This window comes from Thunnus maccoyii, chromosome 6 (assembly GCF_910596095.1).
Source record: "Thunnus maccoyii chromosome 6, fThuMac1.1, whole genome shotgun sequence".
NCBI classification, from domain to species: Eukaryota; Metazoa; Chordata; class Actinopteri; order Scombriformes; family Scombridae; genus Thunnus; species Thunnus maccoyii.
The window spans coordinates 15623220-15640193 of NC_056538.1; the positions used below are offsets into that span (position 1 = coordinate 15623220).

The 16974-nt window shown below is 39.5% G+C and overlaps 2 protein-coding genes across 3 annotated transcripts; one reads left to right on the top strand and one right to left on the bottom strand.

Moving 5' to 3' along the window:
• Positions 1 to 424: 424 nt before the first annotated feature.
• msantd4 (Myb/SANT-like DNA-binding domain containing 4 with coiled-coils) lies at positions 425 to 6162 on the bottom strand. Of its 2 annotated transcripts, none has more exons than XM_042415175.1 (6): positions 6054 to 6162; positions 5346 to 5415; positions 4653 to 4760; positions 2871 to 2966; positions 2470 to 2766; positions 425 to 1585 (listed from the first exon to the last, which is right to left on the bottom strand). In XM_042415175.1, the coding sequence occupies exons 2-6, from the start codon at positions 5385 to 5387 to the stop codon at positions 821 to 823; spliced, it is 1308 nt and encodes a 435-aa protein (XP_042271109.1). In that variant the 5' UTR covers positions 5388 to 5415; positions 6054 to 6162; the 3' UTR covers positions 425 to 820. The 2 variants fall into 2 exon arrangements, with proteins under 2 accessions (XP_042271109.1, XP_042271108.1); XM_042415174.1 differs by having other exon boundaries at positions 4653 to 4775; positions 6054 to 6160.
• A 410-nt stretch (positions 6163 to 6572) lies between these two features.
• Positions 6573 to 16758, top strand: aasdhppt (aminoadipate-semialdehyde dehydrogenase-phosphopantetheinyl transferase). The gene is made up of 7 exons (XM_042415176.1): positions 6573 to 6943; positions 7027 to 7140; positions 8376 to 8505; positions 9879 to 10000; positions 10808 to 10969; positions 14965 to 15024; positions 16274 to 16758. Exons 1-7 carry the CDS (start codon positions 6770 to 6772, stop codon positions 16451 to 16453), a joined length of 942 nt encoding a protein of 313 aa, XP_042271110.1. The 5' UTR covers positions 6573 to 6769; the 3' UTR covers positions 16454 to 16758.
• The last annotated feature ends 216 nt before the right edge of the window (positions 16759 to 16974 follow it).

Below are 16974 nucleotides of genomic sequence, written 5' to 3' on the forward strand. Positions count from 1 at the left end.
AATTCATTAATAGAGGTGGTGCCCCTTTCAGTCTTACGAGTGAATAATATTAATTTCCAAGTGTAGTAACCCCTACATTGAAAACATAGCCGTACAGGAATATTTCACTTTGCACACTTTATTTTTTCCCACATGCTCACCACATATGGCTCTGTTAACACAAATCGTGATCATTGTAACACAAGCACCAGACAACAAGACATATAAATAGCATAAAAGAAATTTGTCCAGTTTGGTTTTTTTCAATGTTAAATCTTAAAAGCAAGCACCCATGCTGTAGATAAATTGGCACTGATTTGGTGCATAAACGCAGAATAAGACATCATGATCCCATTTTTTTTATTTTTTACATTTTCTTTACATACTGTATGTGTTGCATTGCTACTCCTGCATTTATGTTTTTACTATTTTTATTATTTATTTTATGAATCAAATATATTTTCAGGGCTAGCCAGCTGTGTATGTGTGCTAATCAAACTGCCAAACAAAACCAAAATTTTATTATCAGGGAATCTTTTCTGTCCTGCCACATTTTTTTTTTTATAAAGGCATCATAAGGCACTGCTTTATCATGATAGTCATCAATATGCCAGCCCTTCATATCAAGTCTTCTCCTTGGTCAAATTCTGATGAAACTTGAGGAACATCTGTTGCTCAGGGAACAGCTGCTGATGTAAATCCACATGTTCTGTGTTTGCTCAGTATTAAAAGCACCCTGGAAGCTGGTGAAAATTGAATGCTTCCCATGTAGCCATGTAGCTATGGTCTTGACTAACTGATTCTCCTCCTTCTCTCTCTCTCTCTCTCTTCTCATTTTCTCTCAGTGGCCCTGATGATCCTTGTGCAGCTGCATTCTTTCTTTTTCCACTTGAAGGCGCTCTCTTTCGATCTGCAGTCTACCTGCCTCAAATCTGAAAAACTGCAGTCTCTCTTTCTCCAGCTGCAGTCTCTCCTTCTCCAGTTTTATCCGCTCCGTCTCCAGATCCACCACTGGCATCGACCCTTTACCTTGCTTCTCTCTCTCCCTCTGTCCATCATGAGCGGAGGATAAAGACGACGTAGAGGACGAGGGTGGGCCTTGTTGTGGTGGCAGGTTAAAAGAGGAGTCGACATGCTCCGATTGGCTGAGGAGCACAAGCCTCAGTCTCTCCCTCTCCACCTGTAACCTCTCTCTCTCCAGCTGCAGCCGCTCCCGCTCTACCTCCATCTGACGGAGTCGCTCCTTCTCCACCACCAGCCGCTCTTTCTCCACTACCAGGCGTTCAGTTTCAACAGCCAGGCGCTGTTTCTCCAGCTCCAGACGCTGTTTTTCAACAGCAACCAGAAACCCGGCTCCCATGTTCTCGTGACCGGATAGTCCACCCAGAGCATGAGTCGGTGTCCCCATCAGGCCACCAGCCAACGGCAAGTCTCGGCTGGTGGTGGAGGTCGGAGCTTTAGAGGAGCTAAGCATCACCAAGTCATTGTGGGAGTAGACATCAGCGATGTGGCCCTCGCTACGTGACTCGATGTCGCTGAGGAGGGAGGGAATATCGTCTTCATCTAATTCCTCATCTCCATCTCCCACGTCACCATCGCCATCCAGCTAGAGCGAGAGAGTCGCGTCATTAAATACGTAGCAACGCATAATCCAGAAAAGAAAAATTACAAAGATTTATCAATAAAAAGAAATGTTGGGCAGTTTTGAGCTTTTAATGCGTGTTTATTGGGGTTTTGAGTAATTTTAAGGTGGTTAGGTCAGTTTCCTAAATTATTTACACCCAAAAACAAGACTCTAACTAATGTTTTCATGTGGTCAGCTGATCATGTAATGAAACAAAATGATCTGGTCTGACACACAAAACTTGCTATATGTTGTTCAATTTCCACTGTGATGAGACAAGATTTGAATAGACTGGATAGTTTAGTAACATTGTTAAGAAATAAAGTGGAATTTTTGTGGAAGATTGTAATAAACTGACAGATATCACAGGAAAGTAGCTCTTAATTCAATCACAAAAACTATTCAAATGTTAAGTTTAAATTGAAACTACACTCTCATTAATACTGAGACTGTGTTCTTAATTTCTAATCTCTACCGTGTGTACCTACATGAGCCCAATCAAAAGACTGGATTAACAAGAGCCACTTGATCAACATAATGTGCTGGTATGATCACTGTAACATATTAAACAGAGCTAGCTCTGTTGATGAGGACATTAATTAAGCTAATTATGACATTAGCAAATACTTGCTGCTTGTTTTCTCATAACATGAGTGGCTTTAAAATGAGCTCTGTATCTTAAAGCAACAATGTGTTTGATGAAGTCTGTTTGTCCTCATTTATATGCAAATTTATATAAATCACTCTATAATATGATATATAGAGGGAACCTGTGGTGTAACAACAAAGCTTCTGTTGTTCTCTTCTTGAGTGGACTTTATCTGCACAAACAGGCTCTACTGCTGCACCATGTTGATGTTTCTTACTCTGTATTCACCGACATCATCCTCCATCTTCACGCCCAGTGGCGCCATCACAGCCTGCCCGCTCGGCTCTCCGAGAGCCGCCAGCTCCGGCCAGTCGCAGTGACAGTCCTTCGGGAAGCCTGAGAGGTCTAGCAGCTGGTCACATCCAGATCCCAGAGAGGCCGCCTCATTCTCAGGGGAGGATAGATCACACTCCGTCTTCAGGGCCAAAGAGGAGGAGGAGGAGGAGAGAGAGAGCTCAGCCTGAAGCTGTTTTCTCTTCATCAGCGCACGCCAGTCCAGGTAACGGCGCTTCACCTGCGGAGGGAATGGAAAAGGAACTACATTTTTATTTTTTCTGACAGAACACCAAGAAACCAAGACTAGAGGAATATAAAAGTGCGATTTGAACACAAACAAACCTCAGCAGCAGTACGTAGCTCCCCCTCCCCCAGTGAATTAACACCTCGTGCCACTTCCTCCCATGCCTGTCTCTTCAGCTCGTTAATGGCCGTGTTCTGTTCAGAAACACAGAGGAGAGAAACAGAACAAGAAGAAACAATTAGACTTTTTTTACTCTAACAATTCTAGCAAGGCTTTTAGATGACAGTGTGCTGTTGTGGTAAATTAAGAAGTTCTTGTAAGTCTGCAGAGTGGTGTGAGAAATGCAGAGCAAAAATAACGCAAATGCCACTTTTCCATAGGACATAACAAAGTTGCCACATCTGTAAAACAAAACTATCCTCTGCAGTATAGCCCAGCTCATACTGGATTTTTGAGGCCAATACCAGTATCAGTACTTAATAATGATATATCACGGATCATTGTTTTAATAAACACATGGTATAAACATGTTTTGTAAAGATCCCTTACATTTCTTTAGGAAAGAATTGTGACCAAGATATACATGTATACTGAGACATTTCACAATGGAAAACTAATTTTGTTGATGCCTTCTGGTGGAAAAATTATGTGTTTTTAAATAATTTCAAACATATTTTGGAATTTCTGTACTTTGATTTCTTGCTACTGAAGAGCCTACACATATGCTGGTGCCAATATATCAGCAGCTTATATCAGCCAATATATCAACCCTATCTACTGATCAGTCTCGCACCTACTCTTTATCTGACTCTTTTGGTTGTGACTTGATTTTTGCGGAGCATGTTAGTTAATCATATCAAATCCCTCTGATGCATATATTTGACTTGATTTATATATTACATATATTTATCAAATTCTATGGTATTTCACTTAATGGTGCTTTTCTGTCAATAAAAGTGAGTTTTTTCTGTCTAAAAACAGACATGAAAACTTTAACAGTCAGATGCTCATATGAACACTGAACGAGGTTTTCCTCACTGAAATCATTCCTCATGTTCATACTGGCTATGAAAAGATCCCTTTGAAATGCACTTTGAATGTGAGTGATGGGGGCCAAAATCCTCTCCCACTGTGTCCATTTTTGTGCAAAAATGCATTTAAAAGTTTATCTGACGCTTATATGAGGCTTCAGCAGTCTGAGTTAGTCATATCAAAAGTTGATATCTGCTACATTTAGTGAGATAGTTAGTGTAGTAACAAAAAGACAGACTTTGGCACTAAAAAGACTGTATCTTTGAAAGATATCTACTTGATTTGACCAATTTGGACGGCTGATATTTCATATTAGCTTCAGATAAACTTTTAAATATATTTTTGCCTGTGGATTTTGGCTCCCTTCACTTACATTCTAAGTGCATTACGAAGGGATCTTCTAATGGCCAGTATAAACAGGGGGAATGATTATGGCAAGAAAACACTATTCCAGTGTTCATTTGGGTACGACTGTTGTTTTAAGCCAGACTTGAAAAACTGTGAACCCATCCTCTAACAAGAGGTTACAAAAGACATGGAAGAAGCTGCTAATTGGACGGGACAGACGCGCTAGTTAATTGGTTCGTGCTGGACTTCTGCCCAACTCAACCCACGCTTCAGAGTTCACAGAAAATAAGTGCTTTGTCTACACTATTTTACAATGAATGAGTGTGTGAGTAGCACAAAAAGCAGTTTGTACTTTATGCAGAATATCTTGCACTACACTACTGGTTATGTATCATTTTTGATGACATAATATTGTGGTATTTGTCATATTCTGAGACAAAATATTATCATTATCATGCATGATTAGAAAGAAGAGAAGAAGAGAAGAGGAAGATCTACACCTGCTGTCTGGAGAACAACACGTCCTTTCTCTTGTGGATCTCCCTGATGAGAGTCTGCGTCTCTCTCACACTGTAGTTACTCTTCCTCTTCCTCTTCAGATGCTTCACCTGCAGGAAATCCAGCTTGGCAGCGAAGGAGGGGACAGAACCCCAGAAACACAGAGAAGAGAATCAGAGACAAGGAGAGAGTAGTGGAGGGGGAAAAAACAGTAGATGAAGAGAAGACAGAGGAAACCAAGTAGTTATGGAAGGAGAAATCGGCAAAAAAAATAAAAGAGGAATGTATCAGAAGAGAGAGGGAAAATGGAAACAGGGGTACAAAGAGAGATCACAGGTCAGATGAAAGACGGGTCTCCTCAGATGGAGAGCGTAGGTGTTTGTTGTAAAGGTTGGTCCATGCGCAACAGAGTCTGGCTGTGAAGCTTTCCTTCAAAAGAGTTTTTCATGAGGGAGGAATTCCTCTGTGGCTCCACCAGTCCTTGTCAAGTTTCCCACCTGGGCGACTGATCCTAGTTGTTAGACTAGAGGCTGGATCTATGTGGCGACATGTGAGACTCAGAGTCATCAAATAGAAAGACGTGTGTTTAGTTGAAGAGGTCACACCGAGTAGGTTGGGGAAGGGTCACGTCTTGCCTTGATGAGAAACCGATTTGATGTTATGTTATTATCACAAGTCTTGTTGGATTTTTCTACCTCTATCTCCTGTGCTGGACGGCTGCCAGGTAAGAAGAACATCACAGGGACAAATGGCTCTGCAGATTTCCTATAGGTAAAGCAAAGAGTAGCAGTCTTATTGGATCACAGTGGAGGATTAAAGATATGTCATTGTGTCACATTCTGATTAAAGGATCTCTCACTCACTTAAATATTTGTCAGTCAACAAGAAATGCAGATTAATTGGATGCTGACAGTTATTTAATTTATTTATTTGTTTATTTGATAAGGACAGAGAAGATTAATGAACATCAGTATAAAATACAAGATGTAAACATGCAAAAAATGCTAATTTACACATTTGAAATAACACTGCATTTCCTCTACAGCACGTTAATAAACCGGTTGTGCAACAGTTATATAAAGCATTACATCTCTTAATTCACTCCGAATAGATCATATTTCAAAGTAATCAAATGTGTTTCTGTGTATTGTTTCGATATTTTTTATCATTGTGCGTTTCTTCCATTGGTCTACAATGTTAAATATACGGAGGTTGCAAAATATTTCTAGTTAAAATAACGTGTTTTTCGTTGCCAAATGTAGAGTACCTATGCTATGAGTATTTTTTTTTTCAGATAAACACAATTTCGCCTAATTCCACGAACAATGTTTTCTGCATTAATTCTTCTCACTACCATCCCCAAAATTATATTATCTAGAATATATATTGGTTAAATTACTCACCTTTGCCATCTCAGCCTGCCGCAATCAAAACAACGTAGTAGCGATGTAATTTTATAAGGCTGCGTTCACGCTCGACTCGAAAACGGAAGAATACAAGAATCAAGCTGTTAATACGAATCTTAAGAGACAGGATAACTCGAAATTGGACACGGCAGTAGAAGCATTTCCTTTTCTTTTGTTCAAGCAGCACATCACTACTTTTCATTCAGTTGCAGAGGAAAGAGGGTGCATTGTTTGTCAAAAATGTAGGTTAAGATATCTTCTCAAGGGGGCAGAGGTGAGATACGACACCTTTACCGTTTTCAAACAACCTCAGTTATTTCCTCTCACATGTCACATCTCAGTTGTTTGGAAACTGTTGCTGCAGTCGACGTATTTCTCCCCACTTCAACCGTTTTAATTGTGTTTACAATATTCCTGGGAGCCTTGAAGGCATTGTTAATGGCGCACTGTTTCAATCGCTCCCATTGGCCAAACCTCCACCGCGCCCACTTGTGACGACATAGAATCTCGCCGGACTCTTCCGGATATGTGAGCCGCTGTCCAAATCCAAAAATGTAAACAGAGAGACTACTGAGTAGTTTTATCAGCAGTCTTCTCGCATACAGCCGCTGCGAAAACCCTGAATGTCTCAAATATCACGTTTCCAGTTTAGCTGTCGGTTACGTCAGTTCATTAACAACTTATGAGCAGTCTGAAGTTGTGGAGGAGTCCGGATGACAGGTGAGGAGGATACAGGTGAAGACATGGGCTCTGTTCGCTGGGCTTTTCGCTGTGGGTCGTGGATACCGAGCAGGTCCGACTGGCTGTTCGCTGCTCGATGTGTCCAGCCGGAGGAAAAAGACAGAATCGGACAGTTTGTGTTCGCAAAAGATGCTAAATCAGCCATGGTGAGTCTGACTCTACACTGCCTGCTAACTCATCGCTCTATCATCGCGTCCATGTGTGATGCATGTGTCTCTCTCCCTCTCAGGCTGGCAGGTTGCTGCTGAGGAGGTTTGTGTGTGAGAGGATGCAGATTCCCTGGTCAGAGATCCGACTGGGCCGATCTCCCAGAGGGAAGCCTTACCTGGCAGCACCGCTGAAGGTTCAAAACGATTAACTTCACGCAGTCAGTTTCAATAAAGTCTCATATTATGGCAGTTTTTTTTTTTAATTTGATTTGATTTTTAGTCGTTTACACATACGCAAAAGTTTTTATGCACAGAAACAACAGAAAAATGTGATGGAGAGGTGCAAAAAAAAAACCTCAAAGGGGCTTGAACAAAGCATTCTCCAGTGCATACCTTACTTACCTAAAAAAGAAGGAGAAAAAACATTGAGAGGATGAGAGAGAGAAATAGAAGATATGATTGAAATGACTAATTACTAGTGGGCAGTTTACAAAGATAATCTATAAGGGTAACATTGCTGAGAGAGAAATAAACCTTCTATGGCTTTCTTAAATTGTTGCAGGTGTTGAGTTTAAAATATGAGATCACAGAGCGTTCTATGTGACTGAAGCTTTGTGAATTACACCAAACTGTAATTGAGTTGTTCGACAGACCAAGTTTGCAATTCTTATTCACCTTAACACTTGTAAAAAGTCTGTTTTTGTTTCACTGATACTACACTGACTACATCAAGACAGAAAGCTGCACATTTCTTATTGTGCTTGTCAAAGGACAGTGATTCCTATTGTGAATTTATACGAATCAGAGCTGAATCTAAATATGAAGACTGTCTAACTCTTCAGTGTTGTGGCTGTAATAGTGTGTGAGATGGATATCGCATAAGTGGGGCCTCAAATCACAGTTTACTCTACTCAATTAGAGCTGCAACTAACAATTATTTTCATTAGGATTATTTTCTCGATTAATAGATTAGTTGTTTGATCTTTCAAATGTCAGAAAATGGTGAAAAATATTGATTAATGTTTCCCAAAGCCCAAGATGACCTCTTCAAATGTCTTGTTTTGTCCCAATTAACAGTCCATAACTCAAAGATGTTCAGTTTACTGTCATAGAGGACTAAAGAAACCAGAAAATATTCATATTTCAGGAGCTGCTATCAAAAAATGACTCAAAACAATTAATCAATTATCAAAACTGTTGGTAATTAACTTAATAGTTGGCAACTAATCAATTCATCGTTGCAGCTCTATACTCAATGTATAAATAGTAGGAATGGGCGGCTCAATACTGCAGGAATTATAAAACATGAGTGGCTGCATCACTTCCAAACGTTTTCAGTACTTTTGTATGATGTTTGTACCAATTAATTAATATAAAACTGTGGTGTTTCAGCATCTCACATACTTCCTGTGTTTCTGTCTGCCTCCAGGTCCATTCAGATTCAGGCCCTGAGCTCCGGGCCTGGAGTTTCAACCTCTCCCACCAGGGGGACTATGCTGTGCTCGCTGCAGAGCAGGGGATGCAGGTCGGCATAGATATAATGAAGACCACCATGCCAGGTAAGTGCTGATGTTAACAGTTAAAGCAGCACCCATGATGTTAATCAGTATTTGTGTTTACTTTGAGATCTGAATACATTTTACTGACAATCAAGTGATAAAAATGTCACAAACTTAAGTGTTTTTCTTATACATAAATTTACTAATAATTACCGGTCTATATAGAAGTCTATAGTTTTCTCCCACAGTTTTTTTTCTGAATTGGCAAATACTTTATGCACAGTTCAAAAGTAAAATGAACAGGCTCACATAGATATGACAGAGCAGAATGAAGTGGCCTTTCACTGAAGATCAGTTGGTTTGTCCTCCACATCCAGACTTCCTTTAAATTACTTACCATCACAGACTTCTGTGCAAAAAAAAAAGAAGCCTCCTCATCTCTGGAGATTGAAAGTCGCTTACAGCAATAATGTCTGGAGGAAAGAAGGGCAAATGGTGGCAACATGAGATTGGCTATGAGAGCAAGGTCAGCTGTGGGAAGAAAATGGAGAGAAACAATGACAACAAGATAGACAGAGCAAATTCTGTTAAGAAAAATCACTCCACCAAAATCTCTGTCACTGTTTTGTGGCATTAAACTTGTGGAACAGTTTTTTAGGGGACTTAAGGGAATAATTTTCACCAGCTCTAATTGTTGGCTGTTGATTAAATTCAATTTAAGTTGATGTCGTCTGTCATGAAGATTCAAGCTCCAAATGTGCACAACAACAGATCCTGACGGTGCTGCCTGGATCAGGAGGCAAAGTAACAAAAATCAGCTCCTACATACTTTCAACACTGTTGGTTTTTTATCATAAGTGTCGACAATGTGTGGGTGTTGATTTTTATTACTTTGACTCACCACTTATTCTCTGACCTACCTGTCTGAAGACAGTGTGCCGTGATCACTTTTATAACTGGATTAGTAGGCAAAATCTTAAAAATTAAGATATAAAAATATCCACGTCAGACGTCCTTTTCAACTACCCGATAGTTGTGATAATTATCCATATCAGACAAACCTTCCCTATCAGGCAGAAAAGCTGTATTCCCCAGTTTGACCACAAGGGGTCACTGTTGTCTTGTGTAATCAAAAGGTCTAGGCCAAAGGTGTGTGTGTGTGTGTGTGTAACTGTCAAATCTGTGGTGTTTTGAGGTATTTCTAAAAGGGGAAACAGTCCACTCTAATCTAAAAAAAAGGTGTGTTTGGATTAGTCTTTGTTATATCTGACGCCTTCAGCTATCTACCTCCAACCTCATATTGCTTCCCCCTTCCTCCTATTTATGTCTCTCCTGCCTTGCGTCTGTCGCCCTATCTATATGTCCTTTCTTTTCTTTTTTCCTCACACTTTTCCCCTACGCTCTTTCATCCCTCCCTCTTTCCTTCCCTCCAGGTACCAGCTCTGTGCCCGAGTTTTTCCGCATCATGACTCGTCAGTTTACAGCGTACGAGTGGAGCGTCATCCAATCAGCCGACTCGGAGCACCGGCAGCTTGCCGCTTTCTACCGCCACTGGGTAACCATGGCAACCATACTACCCTGTCGTCACATTGCTTTGCTGCTGGGCCCAACAGGCGTTGTTTTGTTTGTGTGTGTGTGTGTGTGTGTGTGTGTGTGTGTGTGTGTGTGTGTGTGTGTGTGTGTGCGCGAGAGAGAGAAGGAAACATAGAGAGAAAATAACATTGCCAATGTCCCTTGAGACACACACACATTTGTACATTTTGCACATGCATGTGTGAAACTGTCTTTTCTCTCCATTTCTGTCTTTTCTTCACATTCTGTCTTCCTCTATCTCTACATTTCATCTTTACAGATACACAAAAAGTCATTTCTTTATTTCCTCATTCTCTGTTTTCTCCAGGTTTTTTTGTTTTTTTTAAATTTTTTGCACACACACACGCAGATGGACAAGCACAGCAATGGTGGTGCTAAGTAAAGATGTTGTGAGATTGAGAGGGTGGCACAGAGACGTCAAGCTCTGATATCATCACCACACTGTTGACTAATGGCAGAGCCTGATGGTTGCCATAGTGATTAGCCTTGTAATACTGTTGTGGCTCATTGGCTGTCGAGCAGGGTTGATTTTGACCGGACACACACGCAAACACACACACGCAGTCACTCTTTTGTATATTCACTGTTTGATATGTGAGCATAGATTCTATTGTGGTTTTAAGTTACTTTGTCCTACTGAGCCAAAATACACACACACACACACACACACACACACACACACACACAGACTGCCTTTCTCTGCTTTGTCTGCTTTCTCTTTTGTATTTTCTTCACTGAGTTGACTGGGTTTTTGTCCCTTTCCACTAAGGCCCTTAAGGAGAGCTTCATCAAAGCCATCGGCACGGGGCTGGGCTTCAACCTGCAGAGGGTGGAGTTTCATCTGCCCTCTGAACCGCTAACACAGGGCCGGACACTGCGCCAGACCAAGATGCATCTAGATGAAGAGGAACAAGAGGACTGGATATTTGAAGTGAGTCCGTTTGAAAACAGGTGTGAAGAGTGAGAAGGTCAAAGAAACATGATTTTTTTTTCTTTTTTTTTGATATTCTATTAGCAGACAGAAGATAGTTTGCCAGATTTCAAAAAGGTGTAGACAGCACACATAGCAATAGCATAAGTTACCTGCAACTCCCATGCTTTATAGTTTTATCATGATACACAACGTTTCTGTCACTTAAGTCAGAACAGAACAGAAGTGGAAGCAGTCTGCTGTGTTTTCTCTTGTTGGTCAGTCGCCAGATTGAAAAGGCATTCTGCCACACCATCTTATTTCCTGTAACTTCTGCTAATTCCATAGATTGTTTAAAATAATTTCAGCTTTATTCATGTTTTTCATAATTCATGCTCATAGTTTTAGGTTGCCCAAGACAAGGTTTGGGCTTTGCCAAATGTTGTTTTGAGCAGCAATTAAAGGAATAGTTCAACATTTTTGGGAAATATGTTAATATTTATTTTCTTGCCGAGAGTTTGATGAGAAGATTGATACCACTCTCATGTCTGTATGCTATGTATGAGCAGCAGCAGATTAGCTTAGCTTAGCATAAAGACTGTAAACAGGGGGAAACAGCTAGCCTGGCTCTGTCCAAAAGTAAGAAAATCTGCATATCAGTACCTCTAAAGCTCACTAATTAACACATTAACCATGTTTATTTAATCTCCACTGGTTGCCTGGCAACCTCACAGTAACAACAAGCCTCCAGGATGTTGCTCCAGGCCAAGAAATAGTCCCGCAAATAACGCCACTGTAAAACCGCAACTTTTACAGTCATCTTAGCAAGAAAATGAATTGGTGTATTTCCCAAAATGTCAAATTATTCCTTTAAGAAGAAGAAAAAAAGAAAGTTTAGTTAGGTTTGTGTAAAAAATGGAGAAAAGATAAATGTATTTTATAGTTGTAGTTAGAGCAGTTTGAACATTTTAATTACTGCTTATTTGTGGTCTTGTGGCATATTTTTAGAAGAGTAACATATGGAACCAGTTGTAGGAAATCAATGAGCTTAAAAGCAGTGGTTCAAAAGACTCGGCGGCTCTGCTGTGGGTCCACTGTTCTCTATTCCCCAGTGGCTTCCTCTTGAAAGCGTCTGTAAAGTGAATCACAGGTGGTCTCACAGAGAAATACACACCAGAGATTGTGATAGGGGAGCTCTCAAGTGGCCCTCCAGCCCTCCCAACACCAAGAGATTAGAGGAGTGCACCTCTCTGTCAGAGCAGAAGAATCATCTGTTGCAATCACTCCTCTCCTCCCCATTTCTCATTTCATCTCCTCTCCTCCTCTGCTTGTCTTTGCTCCTCTCACATCTCCACTTTTCTCTTTGATATTTTGTCTCCAATATTCCACTTTCTTTCTTCTCTTCCTACACACTCTCTTCATTTTACCTGCTCTCTTTTTTTTGCCCCCTCTCTTCTCTCCTCACTCTCTATTCCCCCCTCCCCTCCCCTCCTCTCCTCCATGCCCAGTGGCAGAGGAATTAACAAGTGACTGCTAAAAGGTTACCAGTAGTCTGAAAAGCCTGATGTTTTCCCTCATCCTCTCCTCTCCTGTTCTACCCCTCTAGGGTTAGTGGAGGCCTAATGCTGTTTTAGTGTCTGTGTTTGCACACCAGGGAATAACAGCTCACTTATATCGATCGCAGATAGATGGTAATGCATGTGTCCTCTTTTTAGCTATAGATTGTAGGGCAAAGTGAAGTAATGCCAACATACATAATGTGGGATTTGTTTGGGTTCAAAGGATGAAGAGATGCTGGTTGTAAAGCAGATGAATAATGCAAAGAAGAATGGGGAGAAAAGTAGTCATTTTTCTGTATTTTCTGACATTTTAAAAACCAAACAATCAATTATTACTGAAATAATCAGCTCATTAATCAGTAATGAAAATAACAGTTGCAGATATTCATCATAAATCTTTTTTTCATCATACATAAAAGTTTCTCTTCAACAACATCCATATTACAAACCTATACTGTTAAAAAGTCAGAGAGAATTTCATGAATGATTTACATTATGCTGTCCAAATAAATGAGGGAATAAAAAGTAGACATGAACAAAATATTACAGATATACAGAAATATGCAAGTCTGGTTAATAATATTTGTAAAACCTGACTACAGAATGCCTCAGCTGGAGTCTCTGATGATTTAACCAGAAAAATTCAATATATTTGCTCACAACTAGACTAAAGACAAGACTAAATCATGAAGGCTTAAATAAATAAATAACATCCCATGAAGCAAAGGGTCATGTTTTTGTATTTTTGTGTATTTTTTTGTATAAAAGAGATTCTGTTCTATAAAGGTCTGTTCAAGGTGAAAATAAAATCTGAACATTTTAGATGCGTAGTACAGTAAAGTGTAACTTTACTTGAGACAGCATTGACACCTCAGTGAAGCTGGTCATCACTCTGCGTGTACTCAACAAGACGCATCATTATTGTGATCAGTGAATGATTGCAGTGACCTGAAGAGGTCAAATCAACTCGAACTGAATCGATTTTTCAGATTTATCCTCTATATGAAGAGACACACTCAGGATGTTAACAAAGAGATGGGATGAGCAGCAGTGTTGTTGACCTCATGGCTGTGTCAGAGAGCAACTATGAGACTTGTTACTTCCTGCTGACCTCCGGTGATGTCACCCCTGCAGCCTCAAGACACAAACACTGACGGATGTAATAAATTGCACTCACATGCATTCAAAACAGACTGTAACAAAGCCAGTACTCTCTTCTTTCTTTATCAGGAAAATGTTCAACATTAATTACATTTTATGTGGATACTTTTCCCCCTCTATTTTTTCTTTTTCATCTTTTCCAGTCCGAGTTTCTTTCTCTGCTCCCTTACTCTCTGTTCCTCTAACTCACTCCCCACAAAACACACACACACACCACCACCTGTTACTCCCACATATACACACTCAGCTTTTGGCCTTTTAATCCAAGTGGAGTTTGCCAGTTACAAAGCCAATTGCAACACACCACTGGTATTTGGAGTAGAAAGTGTGGAGTAGACACTATTCCAAACCAAGAACCTTTGAATGGATGCGCACAGCTTCCCAGCTAGAAATGCTTTGTTCTAAAAACGTTCTGAGAATGTTACTTGTAATGCTCTAATAACGTTTTCAGCGGGAAGTTTTCTTTTGGTTCCCAGCATGTTCTAGGATAATGTTCTCTAAAAACATCTAAAAATGTTTATTGATAACATTGTTAGAACATTAAGCCCAAACAGTCTCAAAACATTTTCCTAATGTTGCAGTGAGAATGTTCTTCCTTTGTTATCATGTAACATTGTGGGAATGTTTTATAAAAGACCCTTATATAATGTTACCTCAACAACGTCCTCAAAAGATCCTCAGAAGAGCAGTCAAAACGTTATGTCATTTAACCTTATAGGAACATTATTTGAAATGATAAACATCCTTAAAACGTTCTTTGAACATTACATTGAAACGTTTTCTTTAAAACATTATTAGAACCTGTAGGTAACATTAGCCAATGTTGTGGTAACATTCCCTTCTAGCTGGGTTGTGTGTGTCCTCTATAATGTGAATGCAGTAGCATAATGTTTTATGTTAAAGAAAGGAGGCCAACTGTGAAAAAAATCACCATATATTTACATAAGGAAAACTGGATATACATAAATCAGATTTTGTGACATGCATTTATCAGATATGCTGTAGGAAAGATGTATTTCTTCAATCTGCGCATTTACATTTTTCAGTGAATACATTCATGCTTAATGTCTCCTGGTATCACAGGCACCATTTTTGCTTGGGAAGCGATGTGTGACACGTAAATGCAGTAGTTATCTGACTTCACCTTCACTTGCGCTCCTTGGAAAATCATGCAAACAGATAAATACTCACATGCATTTATTCAAGAGACTTCGCAGGAGTCTCTTTTTTTATTTAGTATGATATGCAGGCTATGAATTTGCATATGCTGATGTGTGTGTGTTTGTCTCTCTGCAGGAGAGCTTGCTGGACGCTGATCATCATGTTGCTGTGGCACTTGGACAAGCAGGCTCTGCAGTAAGAACACATCTTCAACATCTGACAGTTACTTTCATTGATAGATTAGTAGCTGACTGCTTGTGAACATTATTTTGTTGTTTAGCTGCTACCCTCTGTAGGTGTGACCTTTGTTCACAGTGTTAACAAAAAAAACCTAAATATTCATGGTAACTTTGAAGAAAACACATCAATCTTACAACAATTTTGCATCTTGTGAGTGTCACCTTGGAGTTGATTTTTTTTCTTAATCAAATATTCAAATGGTACAACAAGGACTAGTCATCTTGCTGGATTAACAAGCTGTAACTGAGCCACTGGTACAAACTTGAAAGTCCACTCAAAAAGGTTTTTCTTCTTGTGCCTTCAGTCGGATGTTTGAGCTTCACTGTGAAGGATGAGCAGACTTTGACACTAAAAGGCTGTTTTCACAATCATCTGCTGAAGGGGGAAGTTTGTCTGTGCTCACTTTAAAACTTGAGTTTAAGGGGCGGACCTATGAAAAGGATTTGTGACATCACAGCTAGTTTGGAAACCAATCCTTGTCTAATAGGCAACTTTCCCTTAGAGTGATGTAGAAACTTAAAACCTCCAATTCACATTGACTGAGATTGGATTTACAGTGAAGAAGGAGACGCTTTGTGTCCAGAAATTTAACTTTTTGAAATTAAAAATATTTGCATATTCATAGATTCTGGATTTTTCAATAAGAGAGGAGGAGAGAATTTTAAGGACTTTTATGTGGTAATTGCATTTTTGTGGAAAAAAAACATATCAGAGAGACATTATTATTCCAAACAGAGTCTTAAAACATGTCTGGAGGGGATCTTTAAACAGCACACAAGACTCAAGCATGTGTGAAAAATTAGGATTATTATGAACACATCATCGTCAAGTTTACACAAAGCAGGCTGGTAGAATATTCTCTAAATCCCAAGTATTGTTTAAGAAATATCATACGCTAATCTTCGTGGGGTCAATCAACAAACATTTGAAGGGTCCATAATCTCTGATGGCAAAACTTACAACTTTTATTTCATATCATATCAGCAAAACTGAATAAATACACAAAATAAATGACAAAATAAATATATACAGTACATTTCAAATAGAGGTGTGTAGAAACGGTCCATTTTCAATCATTTTATGGGCTGTACACTTAACAGATGGATTGAATAATCTGTTCAATAATCAATCATTAGTTGCAGCACTATTAGACATTGCACTCTCTTTCCATAAATAAAAAATACTCTCCTCTTCTCTCTCTCAGCATCTTCCTTCACCTCTTCCTCCTCCCACCACTTTCACGCTGCTGTCGTTCAGCGACCTCATCGCCTCGGCCTCGCCTTTGACAGAGGAAGACCCCGCCTACTGGGACAGCTTCAAAATGAAGACTGAAGCACCAAAGAGACAGAGAGATACACACACATCCACACCTGTCTCACACTGACACATAATACCTACACACACACACACAAACACCTTTCAGAAGTGCCAGAAAAAGAGACACATGTACTGACACTGAAGCTGCTTTCTTATTCAACACAAGTCCAGTCAAGTTTATTTATAAAACCCAAAATCACAGGTTTGTCTCAGAGGACCTAAGAAACTATACAGCATAAGACACCAACTATACTTAGATACATGTACTGTATGTTCAGAGAAAGAAAAACTTAACTTTCTGTGGTGAACTGTATGAAACTGCCTTTTATAAATAAAAAACCTAGTATTAGCAGATTATGTCATTTCAGGACACATTTTGTCTGCGTGTCGTCATTATTGATCCTTGTACATCCTGACAACCCTCAAACAATATGATAGAAATAAATCTGTAAGGAAGTGTGGATACAATGTACAAATATCTAATATAAGTAATGCATAATCCACAGATAAATAGATGATGATTACACTATATTTATTTTATACTTCACAGATGCAAGGATCAAAAAGAGAATGAAGTTTACAATGTGC

What these genes read in the sequence shown, in the direction of transcription:
- msantd4 (XM_042415174.1), bottom strand. Translation starts at nt 5,387, where the DNA reads ATGTTCTTCTTACCTGGCAGCCGTCCAGCACAGGAGATAGAG. An exon ending in TGTTGTTCTCCAGACAGCAG is followed by an intron (nt 2,967 to 4,652) that starts GTGTAGATCTTC and finishes GTTTCTGAACAG; the next exon opens with AACACGGCCATTAACGAGCT. An exon ending in ATGATGTCGGTGAATACAGA is followed by an intron (nt 1,586 to 2,469) that starts GTAAGAAACATC and finishes CTCTCGCTCTAG; the next exon opens with CTGGATGGCGATGGTGACGT.
- aasdhppt (XM_042415176.1), top strand. Translation starts at nt 6,770, where the DNA reads ATGACAGGTGAGGAGGATACAGGTGAAGACATGGGCTCTGTTCGCTGG. An exon ending in AAGATGCTAAATCAGCCATG is followed by an intron (nt 6,944 to 7,026) that starts GTGAGTCTGACT and finishes TCTCCCTCTCAG; the next exon opens with GCTGGCAGGTTGCTGCTGAG. An exon ending in ACCTGGCAGCACCGCTGAAG is followed by an intron (nt 7,141 to 8,375) that starts GTTCAAAACGAT and finishes GTCTGCCTCCAG; the next exon opens with GTCCATTCAGATTCAGGCCC.